This window comes from Panthera tigris, chromosome D1 (assembly GCF_018350195.1).
Source record: "Panthera tigris isolate Pti1 chromosome D1, P.tigris_Pti1_mat1.1, whole genome shotgun sequence".
NCBI lineage: Eukaryota > Metazoa > Chordata > Mammalia > Carnivora > Felidae > Panthera > Panthera tigris.
In genome coordinates, this window is record NC_056669.1 from 62,594,422 (window position 1) to 62,606,541 (window position 12,120).

Here is a 12,120-nt window from a genome sequence, read left to right on the forward strand (position 1 = left end):
AAATACCATTTCAGTTTAGTGGGGAAAGGAAGGCCTAGTTACTTAATGGCACTGGGATATTGAACAATGATATTTTTGTAAAAGAATAAAATTAGTTCCCACCTCCCTCACTAAACAAATAAAAACTCTAGATAAATTAAACATGTATATTTTAATTTTTTAAGTTTATTTATTTTGAAAGAGACAGAGACAGCACGAGTAGGGAGGGACAGAGAGAGAGGGAGACAGAGAATCCCAAGCAGGATCCACACTGTCAGCACAGAGCCCAGTGCAGGGCTTGAACCCACAAAACCAAAACAATGACCTCATTACCTGAATCGAAACCAAGAGTCAGGCGCTCAACTGACTGAGCCACGTAGGCATCCCAAAGATGTACATTTTAAAAACAAAACCAAAAATTATTAAAAATTAAAGGGAAGTTCATAGGAGAAAACATAGGAAAATATTTTTAAGTCTGGAAAGATCTTTCTACGATAAGAAAATGATATTTCATGGATAGTAATAATTGAATGATGCAATTATGCAACAATGTAGACAAGAATAAATTCCAAAAGAATAAATAATTCTAGGAGGAAAAAATTATAAAACATAAAATAGACAAAAGGTTAATATCTTTAAACATTAAAAGTTAGTATAAATGAATGAGGAATGAACAGAAAATGTGCAAAGAATCAAAATAGGCAATTCACACTATAAGAAAAATGGCCAATATACACAAGAATAGATGTTCAATATGTTAAAAAAAATCTGTCATATTGAAATATCATAGCTTTCCTACCAGACTGGAAAACAACAAAAACAATTAGCCCCAGTGCTGGTAGCACAGCATGAGAACATAAAGATATATCTATAAGGATATTCATTGCTATATCATTGCTGTAATAAAAGAAATTATTACAGCTTTCATATCCATCAGTCAAGCAATAAATAAATCATGGCATATACATTACAATAGAATGTTCTGTTTCCATTTTTAAGAAAAAAGGTATCAGCCATTGTGTACAGTTAAGTGAAAAAGCAAACTGAAAATTAAAATGAATAATTCTTTTCTTCTCTCTTGTATCCATGATAACACTTCACGTTATAAGTAACAGAAAATCCCACCTCATTTTGGCTTGAACACAAAGGGAAATGTCTTTGCTCCTGAAACTGAAAGGTACGTTTCTAACTATCAGGTTTATAAAGATTGAAGCAGGACTGCATGTCTTTGTAACTGTGCTCTGCCGTCCAGGTGTTGAGTCTCCTAAGATTAGGACTAAAGGGAAATGAGTGAGAACTTAGCTCAGCGAAAAATGTAAGCAGGCACCAAAATATCAGTAAACAGCATAAGTAATATTTTAATACAATTTTTAAATCAAAATTAATGCAAAATATCCATGATGAACAATATATCAAAATTTAAAGTAAAGACAGAATTGACCATGCTGTACTGAACCATATCAGAGCCCAAGACAAAAGGGAAAATGGGAGCACCTATATATATGTGTGTGTTGTATGTGATTTTAATGGTTCATTTTTTCCCTAATTTTATTTTGGCAGCATTATCTATGAATTTCTCCCACCAAAGCCAGTAAAAGTATAATAAATTCTAACTTTTATATAAATAGTATATTTAAACTTAATGCTTTGAGTTTTAATACACTTACTTTTCAGTGTTCAATATTTTTTAAACCACTTTAATTCTGGGGGAAAAAATCAGCCATACTCCCCGCTCTGCATAGTCAAAATCTCTGCAGCAGTTTAAGAGGTCAAGTGTGTACTTATACTACATTATCCAGAGGACTCAAGAAGATCTCATCTGAATCAATAGTTTATTCAGTTTATTTCAGGAAAACCTAAAATTCTTGAGAACCAAATATTTATCACCTTCCCAGAAACTTACCCAAGATCAAGAGAAAGTTCTTCCCCAACATGTGAAAGAACCAGACAGATGCAGACGCTGGAGCAAAATAGGACAGACAGTATTTGAACCTCATCCACAGGAATCCCTTGGGCAAGAAGAGAGCTTCTATTCCACTAGGTCTTTAGGGTGTGTCTGGTTCAATTAGACAGAAGCAGACCCCAGGAGGACTAATCTCCAGAGATCACTCACCCAGGAACCAGAGTGGGTGGGCAATCTATGTCCTACCTGCAGCAGTCTGTACACACAGCACCTGTTAATGACTCCATGTCTCTGGCTAAGATATGGACAGACTGGATTTGAGTTGCTGCTAGTCAATACATAGAACATTAAAACCCTGCCTATACCTGCTAGACCTCAATGTACATAGAAACCTGTGGAGATGTAGAAGAAATAATAGATCACAAGGAATTAAGTGGTGTGTGTGTGTGTGTGTGTGTCCGTCCAAATGATTTTCAGTCATAAATTAGACAATATTTAACAGTGAAGGGTCCAGAGGTCAAACATCTCACCAACATTTCAAATTAGTCAATCTATAAATATACATAGGGAACCCTATGCTAGATGCTGGAACTATAGTGATGAGTAAGACATATTCTCTACTCTCACAGAACCCAAGTTCTGATGACTTCATAGAGTAATTAATATTCAGTTGAAACCATTAATGTCATTGCTGTGGAGAACCAGAGGACAAAGTTATCACCTCTGACTTGGGGGGTATTGGCGAAGACTTCAAAAAGGAATTGACATCAATATTCTACCATTTGCCAGCTGAATGGCTTTAATTACTCATCCTCTCTGAACCTTGGGTGCCCCTGTGTATAAAACAGAGATAGCAAAGGTACTATCTCATAAGGCTGTATAAGGATTAAATAAGCTAATGCAGCAGAGCACTTAACATGGTTCCCAGAATAGATTAATCTCTTAATAAACATTAGGTATTGTTTTAATTATTATTATTATCTATGTATTACTATATGGTGTGTTTTGAGATAGTAATGGAAAAGTCAGTTAGGACTAGATTATGAAGTTAATGCTTAGTTTAGAAATTACCCTGTAGTCCCATGATTTCTAAACTGTGGCTAATGGAACAGTAGGTTATTTTAGAGATATAAAGTGAAGTGCTCTCAGAAAAATTATATGGATGTGGACACAAGTATCAATGGTCACTTTAGTGTGGAGATACGCTGCAAACTCTAGCCTTCCCTTGGACAGACATGTGCATGACCACAGAGTGTAAACATTTTTCAGTTATTTGACCATGAAACTTTTTTATTAAATATCCATTATGATATCCGCTATTTCTGTAGAATATTCTATGGAAAACAGTTCTATAAGTAATGAAGATTACTTGAAAGTATTTGACAGAAAGCAGTATCATTAGCCATGCCTTTTAGAATGTTTAACTTCGAGTCAATTGGTAGTTTAGGTTACAGTGTAAAAGACTGAAAACAATGAAATCAATTAAGAAGCTAATGCAGTATCTGAGGTGAAAGATGATAACAGACATAATTAATTGGTAGAGGCAATGTTACAAAGAAGACTAACAATACTAAGAACTTAGCATTAATGAAATATTTCTCAGATACTTATGATGAGACAAGGATTGTGTTAATTACTACATATATGGTTTATTTCACTTAATCCTCTCAACAACCCTATGAGATATTATTACTATCCCTATTTTACCGATGAAATATGTTTCACATATTCATACAGCTAGAAAGCAATAGGGGCAATGCTTTAATCCTGACAGGACTCCCAAGTATTATCCACATAGCTATTTAGTGGTACAATCAATATTGGTAACAATCATTAACTTCTTGAGGAACAGGACAGAGAGGAATTTGAGAAATTCCCCCAGGGTTTCCAGCTCAATGTAGTTGCTGGAATCATCATAATCTAGTTCCTAAGAAAAGGAATGGAACGGGAGGAAAAGCTAGCCTGAATGATATAGTTCTACATTCTGGAGGAGATATCCAGTTAATATGTAGATTTACACATCTAATACCCCAAAAAAGAGTTCTAGGATGGAGAAAGAGATGTTGTACTCATTTGCATCAGTGGTGGTTGAAGAAATGAGTGTACATGACCTTTTCTGAAAAAGCATGAAAGAATGAAGGTCAAGACTGTGAACTCCAAGAGACTACTCCAACTTTGCTAACCTGTCCAGGAACAATGTGCTATAATTACTAATAATGAGAAGGGTAGGAGCAAGGTTAGAAGAGAAAATCAAGAGTGACCTGTTTCCTCCTACTCTAGTCTATTCCCTGATGTCTGTGTTACAGCAAACATGCAAGAAGAAACTCTGCAATCTGCAGCTTGTTTACTTCCCTGACACCAAAGTGACTTTGTGAGGAACTGGTTTACTCATCCCTGGTGTGTGGACTAATTTAGCTGATCATTTAAGTGCATAAGAGAAATGCTGTTCTAACATCAGGAGGTAATTGGGTAGTTGTGCTCCCATTCATTTTTCAAACATTTATTGTGTCCCAGGCATTTTATAATGCACTGAGAGTACAAATATGAATGACACATACTCTTCTGATTTCAAGGAATTTACAATCAATTAGGGGTACAAATAAATAAACAACCTATTACAATTCACTACATACATTTTGAGATTTGTACAAGATGCAATCAGTGTACAAAGATAGGAACCTTGGACTGCCTGGAAAAGTCAGGAAAGAGTTTTCAGGGAAAGTAGTTCTTGATCTGAAACTTGAAGAATGAGCAGTTTTCCAGATGGCTGAAGGACACGTATGACTGTTTTTCAAAAACAACTGCCATTATAAAAGTGAGTGAAGAGCTACTTGAGTTTGTACAAAGAATCAACGCACATTTGGAGATAAAAAAAAAAAAAGAAACTGTAATCTCTTCAGATGTTAAAACTTTTTATCCATGTACTCATAACTCACTTCATGTTATGTTCAGTTCTCTGTGTTTCTGGAGTACGTCTGGTCTACTGAAGATACCAAATGTTCACATCAGAAGCATGTATGCTTAGTTATTATTCCTGGGTTGTGGAGGAGGGGTGTGAGAAGAGAAGAAGATAAAGAATACAAAGAAACAGGAGAAGAAGGCAAAGATGAAGAACCAGAAGAGGAAAAAAGAAAAGTTGGAGGAGGACCACAAAGAAGGTCCACGAAGAAAAAGAGGAAGAGAAGTAAAAGCCCTCTTAGTCCAGGAAATCCCTGTATTTCACACTTAATTTCCTTGATAAAGCTTGGAGGACAGATTCCTGAGGAGCCATTAGCCCAGAGGGGAAGCACAGCACCAAGTCCTGATGTCAAAGAACCGGTGGGCTACACCCTCCCGGATCTGCTTAGTCTTCACACCATAGACAATGGGATTGAGCATTGGTGGCACCACCACATAAAGATTGGCCAGCAGAATATGGACATGTCGAGGAATGTTATGTCCAAAGCGGTGGGTCAATAATGTAAAGAAGGATGGAACATAAAACATGAGGATGACACAGAGGTGGGAGCCACAAGTGCTAAGGGCCTTGTGCCGGGCATCCTGGGAGGGCAAACGAAACACAGCTCGGAGGATCAGTGAGTAAGACACAGCAATTAGGATCACATCCACGATGACCATGACAATGGGCACTGAGAAGCCGTACCAGATGTTAATGGTGATGTCAGCACAGGCCAAGCGGGCCACTCCAATATGCTCACAATAAGAATGGGGGACAATGTTGGTCCGGCAGAAGGGCAGCCGCTTCAATAAGAAGATCACTGGGAAGATGATGCAGAAGCTTCTGGTGACAATGGCCAGACCAATCCTTCCCACAACACGCCATGTTAGCACGGCTGTATAATGCAGGGGGACACAGATGGCCACAAAGCGGTCAAAGGCCATGGCTAATAGGATGGCTGACTCCCCCACAAACATCACATGGACAAAGAAAACTTGGGTGACACAGGCATCAAAGGCAATGTCATGGGCATGGAGCCAAAAGATGGCTAGAGCCTTGGGTACGGTAGTGGTGGACAGCAGGATGTCCGTGATGGCCAGCATGGAGAGAAAGAAGTACATGGGCTCATGAAGATTACGTTCTGTGATGATGACCACTATCAGGATGCTGTTCCCCACAATGGCAGTGATATACATGAGGCAGAGGGGTATTGACAGCCAAATGTGGTAAGCCTCCCATCCAGGGATGCCCAGTAGGACAAAAACTGCAGGGTGAAAGATGGTAAAGTTGGTGTGAGTCATGATGCACTTTAGAGTCCTCTCTATAGTGACTCAGAAGCTGATGAGTCTGCTGAAGGTGACAGGAACAGAAAGGATCTCTGAGTGTGTATGGAGATCATACAAGAGAGCATCAAGTTCTAAACCATGGGACTCTCCACAGGCAAGTTCTCCCAGAGAATGCTCGCTTGAGTGTAGGAATGACTTCTGACCCTTGATGCCTCATTAGCATGTAGACCTTCTGTGTCAGTCATGCTTCTGGAACCAATAGAGACAGAGGCGCCTGGGTGGCTCAGTCAATTAAGCATCTGACTCTTGGTTTCAGCTCAGGTCATGATCTCACGGTTCGTGAGTTCAAACCCTGTATCGGGATCTGCACTGACAGTGCAGAGCCTATTTGGGATTCTTGGGTCACTCTGTCTCTCTGCCTTTTTCTCTCTGTCTCTGTCTCTGTCTCTCTCTCTCTCAAAATAAATAAATATTTAAAAAAACAAAACAATAGAGGCTTCACCCTGCCTCCGTCACCCTACTCCCAAAATTTGGCCCCACCATACCTTTCTGACCTCATTCTACCATTTCCATACAAGTGGCATTTGTGCCCTTACCTGTGTTATATTTTTTCCTGTCCCCCAAGATTTTGCTCCTTCTCTATTTACCTGAATTTCCCTTCCCTTCCACTTCTACTTACTCAAATTTTAACCTTAAAATACTTCCTTAAAATTCACCACGTTGTAATGGCCTATGTTCATAACAATGTATCTCCTTCCTGAAGATCTATTAGCTAAACTATATTCTAATTTGATTATATTTAATCATATTAAATTTATCTGGCTATTATTCTGAATATTTCACATGAGACTGGCCTAATATCTTGGCACTTGTGGCTTCCTATGCATGAAAATGGAGCACCAAATGATATCCAGAAGAAGCTTAAGGTATGTATTTCTCCACACTGACTCAAATTAAAATCTTCCCTAAAGGCAGCAAGGAATGGAGCAACCAAAGAAATTGAGAGGGGCCATATTCATCACCTGCTCCTTGTGACTTCTCATACTCCTCCCCAAATGGTTCCATAAAGGTGTCTCTAGGCTAGATCTCCCTATCCTTAAGAGCCCCCCAGGAACTACTCTGAGTACTACTCTGTACTACTCTGAGTAGTACTCTGTACTACTCTGAGTACAGGGAACCAATACACTCCCCTGTCGCTCCATTAAGATAGCCCTCCTCCTACCCCACTTGTTTTCACCCTCAAAAAGATCCAGGTTTCCATTCTATAAGAAAGGGTAAGCATAAAGTCTTTCTTGCCTTAGCTTTTCCCACTACTCAGGTAAGATTTGTTTCCTTCTGAAGCTCTAGACCATCTGCAACTATTAGGACTAGAGAAAAGATGATTAAAACTCTGGAAGGGAATATGGAGAAAAGAGACCATAAGAGAGAATAAGGAGAGAATAAGAAGTATAAAGTTACCAAATAAATACTAGCTGGATCTACTGATAATGGTTCAGAGCGTCCCAGGGAGGAAGGCATCGAAAGGAATGAAAGCCCCAATTTATGAGGCTATCCCCCTGCCCCTATGCAGATGTGCTTGTTCAGTGCATGAAGGGCTGTGGGAAGGAATCAATGGGACTATATAGGTGGGGACAGAAATGGGAACAGGGCCAGATTCAGGGAAGTGTGGTCCCCAGGTGAGCTAATAACATGACATATTTCCAGCCAGTATATTTTAAATATTCATTCAACTTCTATTTAGATGAGAGGCTGAGCTTTGCTGGGATAAGTACAGAGAAGAAGAGCCACTGGTAGCATTGTTCTGCCTCTATTCTAAAGCATTGGCACCAAATTTATGTAAACAAAAGTGCCACCAGAAAACAAATTCATTTTCTTTAGAAGAAAATTCACTGAAAGTTTTCCTCACTTCTCTTAACCCCATTAGTTATTAATGCATCCCTTCTCAATAAAAAAATACTTGATATAAGTCCTCATAAAAACAACTCCAGCTCTCTGCTATAATTCTAATGATGTTTAAAAATTCCAATAGTGAGCCAGCAAAGGCAAGGCAGGGAGAAACGCATCGAGGCATGGATAGCTGTTATTGAGGTTGCAGAAAGAAGGTTACTGTCTGTGTGATGAAGGACTTTCATTTCATTCAATGGCTTCTGAGGGCCCCATCTCAACCCTGCTGAGTATTCTCAGCAGGAGGGTTCCAGGCTCATTTAGGAAGAGGGATAAGAAGAGAAGAAAGTCACAGGCACAAAGAGGGACATCCAAAGTCTCACAGAAAGTACCTCCCAGGACCCTAAGAGAATATCTAGATGAGAGAGAAGATCCAGAATGGTGGAGAAGGCACAAGGAGCCATACTAAGTGGGAGGGAAGAGGTGCATTATGTGAGGGCACTAAGTTCTGGAGCCAGACTTCCTGGGTTAGTTTCCCAGTTCTTCTCTGACTTGCTGCATGACCTTGGGCAAGTTGCTTTACTCCTGCACACCTTTTTTCATTTGTAACATGTGACTAGCAATGAACTGCGTGAGGTAATTAGGAGGATTAAATCAGTTAATTCAGATAAAGTGCTCCAAAGACTAGGTTATTGTTCTTGTTATTATTATTTATAAGCCTCTCTGACCATTGTCCCATTGTTTTCCTCAATAGGCAAAACACCTTAATGAATATTCAGCAACATTAAAGTCTTATTCTTCATCCAAATATCCAAAGAAAATTCCTTTCCCAAGATAAAGAAGAGTACAAAGGGATGAGAAAAGTGCCCAAAGAGAGAAAAACAGCCTGAGAATAGATCTCTCAGATGGACCTGGTGTCTCAGAACCAAGACCTGAGGGCTGGGTGATGCACCAGGCAGGTCCACCACTGATGAACTTAGCTTGGGTCACAACTAACTACCTGGCAGGTTTCTCTGGTAAGCTTTGAAAAACACCCATCTGTCAGGAGAAACAGAGACTGTCTCCATCATTTATAGAATCCCAGGATGGAATGATGGGCGTCAGAGCTTCAGCTCTAGAATCAAGGAGAGCCAGGAGGGAGCATCAGGGGAAAGACTTAGTCCAGACTAAGGAGAAATGGAGCCACTTTTTTCCACAGCCCCCTGAGCAGACTTTACTGTCTCTTTTTCCTCCTAGTGTCTTCTTTTCTTCCTGCAAGTACCAACCAACTCTATTTTTTGGTTATTCCCATTTTCTCTTTAGGGAGTTATGTAAAAGCTTTTTATGTCTTCATGCAGTTTTAACATTGGAAGACTCTCCTAACATCAGAACAACATATTAAAATGCACTCACAAACCACATCCAGTATAACTGTTAGATAACCATATAGGAGTGAATCAGTTACTTTTTGGCCTAGTTGTATTATGTAGATATTTACTTAAATGAGTAGTAATTTTATTTTGCCATTTTCTTTGTGCTTTAGATCTCAAGTGGTTTTCACCACTCTTAGGTTCTTTTCTTATTCTTTTTAAGTTTATTTATTTTGGGAGGTGGGGGGTGGGGAGAGAGAGAGAACAAGCGGGAGAGGAGCGGGGCGGGGGAGAGAGAGAGAATCCCAACAGGCTCCACACTATCAATGCAGAGTCCAATGCAGGGCTCCAACTCACAAACCATGAGGTCGTGACCTGAGCCAAAATCAAGAGTCAGATGCTTAACTGACTGAGCCACCCAGGCACCCCATACCACTCTTAGGTTCTTCAAAAAGTACAGGCTCTACACCCTGAAGCATGTCCCAAATGGATAAAACAGCCTGCCCCTCAACCCACGTTAAAAGGGTGGCCTCTGTTTGCAGCAAAATATATAGGAAAGATTAGTTATAAGATGTGTCACAAGAGATTCCTTTTGTACATAAGGTACAAAAATTTGTGAATGGTTTATTCTTTTAATAAATTGGAGCAAATGCAGATTTGTCTCTAATAACTTCACTCTTACATGCACTTAAAGCCAGGATGTAAAATGTTTTCATAATCTTAAGTCAGTGTTATCTATACTGTAGAGGTGCTGATATACCCTTAATTCACTGACATAGTGACTCATATTTTTTAATAAATAAATATCTCAAGAAAAATTTCCACCTACCCATTTGTTTCACTCCCTGTATTTTGAAGATTTTGTAAAAATCTGAGTAAGCATATGGTGGTGTATCATGTGTAAATATCATCCACCATATTTTTATGTTGTGATGGCAAAAACATGGAGAACCCAGCTCCAAAGCACACTCTCTTGTCCCAGTCTCTATACTTGTTCTGCAAAGTACAGGACGGAAGACAGAAAGGGGAGAACTTTTCTGGCTTAGACACACCTGCTAACCAGATTACCAAGAAAAGTTTCCTCAAGAGTCCTCCTCACTCTGGAACCGGGAGTTCACAGCATTAAGCACAGAGTCTGGCATATCATAGGTACTTAGGAAATAATTTGAACAAATGACCATGGAATTAGTAAATTAATCTTTCACCAGTAGTTTTACCTGTTTCACCAAGGTGGTGATCAAAATCTGAGCCATTTTCATGAAGAGCCCCCACTGATAAACCCTGCCGTGGTACAGCCTGATTCTGATTGTTCTATAAATTGCCCTCAAACATTTATCAGGGGTTCCTGACTGGCTCTGTCAGTAGAGCATGTGACTCTTGATCTCAAGCCCCACACTGGGTACGAAGGCTACTTAAAAAAATTTTTTTTTAATCAAGAAGAGTCTTTTCCCCCACATTCTCCTGGCATTCTTCCCCATTCTGCATTCTCATGCCACCTCCTAGTCCCACTGACATTTCCCCCAGTGTCCATCCTTCCCACCCTGTGCTCTGCCATACTGCAATCTGTCATCCTTTGTCTCATTCTCACATCTCTACTTCCTCTCTCCCAGTTCTAGTCTCTGTTCTTCACAGATACTCCTAAACACACACACTCACACTCCTGCCAATCCCTCCCCCTGCCACCCTCGATGTTCTTAAACTCACCTACTATATCATAGTATCAGTTGAAGCACTGACAAAGTGATAGAACAGAGCTCAAAACATTGCTTGTTCTGAGAGAAGAGGAATGAGAAGGAAAGGGAAAGCTGGAGCTTGATCATCTTGACATGAGGGGGTATCACTATTCCTGCTTATATTTAGACTGAAACACATGCTTCCTTCTTCTGGAGGCAGGTGTCAAGAGTCACCCCTGGGATTATTAAGCATGGGGTCAATGAACCAAAGGAGAAAAGAAAACTCTTCCTCTAATGCCAACAGGGAACACTAACTCTAGGGATAATTAGTAACTCCAGAAGAAAAAGTGCACAGAAAGTACTTGAAGACAGCATAAGAACAGACAGAAATACCAGCAATAAAATATTAACACAATTAACAGCTAACATTTGATGTGCCTTCATTACATCCCTGTCACTGTGTTAGGGTTTGACATAAAGTATCTCATTTAATTCTTAGACCAACCCAATGAGATAAGGACTATTATTATAATCATTTGGCAGATAAAAGTATAGAGGTTTACAGACACCAAGCAGCTGATAAGAGGAGAAGACAAAGTCCCCAAGTGAACTTGTCAAAGTGTTCAGATTCAGTCCAGAAACACTGATTAAGGGAGCTAAGAGGACTAATTCTGAAGAAACCAGCCCTACAGGATCAATCACTCAAGAAAAAAGAACAGAATAAATTAAATATTGATTAAAATGTTTACACCATTGGGGCACCTGGGTGTCTCAGTCAGTTAAGCCTTTGATTCTTGATATAAGGTCAGGTTGTGATTTCCAGGTCGTGAGATCAAGCCTCACATTGGGCTACATGCTGAGCATGGAGTCTGCTTGGGATTCTCCCTCTCCCTCCCTCTCTCTCTGCCCCTCCCCCACTCATTCTCTTTCTCTCTCTCCCAATAAGTAAAAAAACTTTAAAAAAATGTTTGCTCCATTAAAACCAAAATTTACTTTGGTCACTTGATTAGAGTATTAAAGTACTCTAATATTACTGAGAGGAAAGTAATTCTTCCCAACTTATCTTGCAACTTTCAGGGCAAAAAGTTGCTAGGAACCCCATAAGGAA

At 39.6% G+C, this 12,120-nt stretch overlaps 1 protein-coding gene across 1 annotated transcript; it reads right to left on the bottom strand.

The window, feature by feature from the left end:
- Positions 1 to 5,152: 5,152 nt before the first annotated feature.
- Positions 5,153 to 6,121, bottom strand: LOC102961864 (olfactory receptor 52B2). The gene has a single exon (XM_007083138.1). It carries the CDS (start codon positions 6,119 to 6,121, stop codon positions 5,153 to 5,155), a length of 969 nt encoding a protein of 322 aa, XP_007083200.1.
- Positions 6,122 to 12,120: the final 5,999 nt, after the last annotated feature.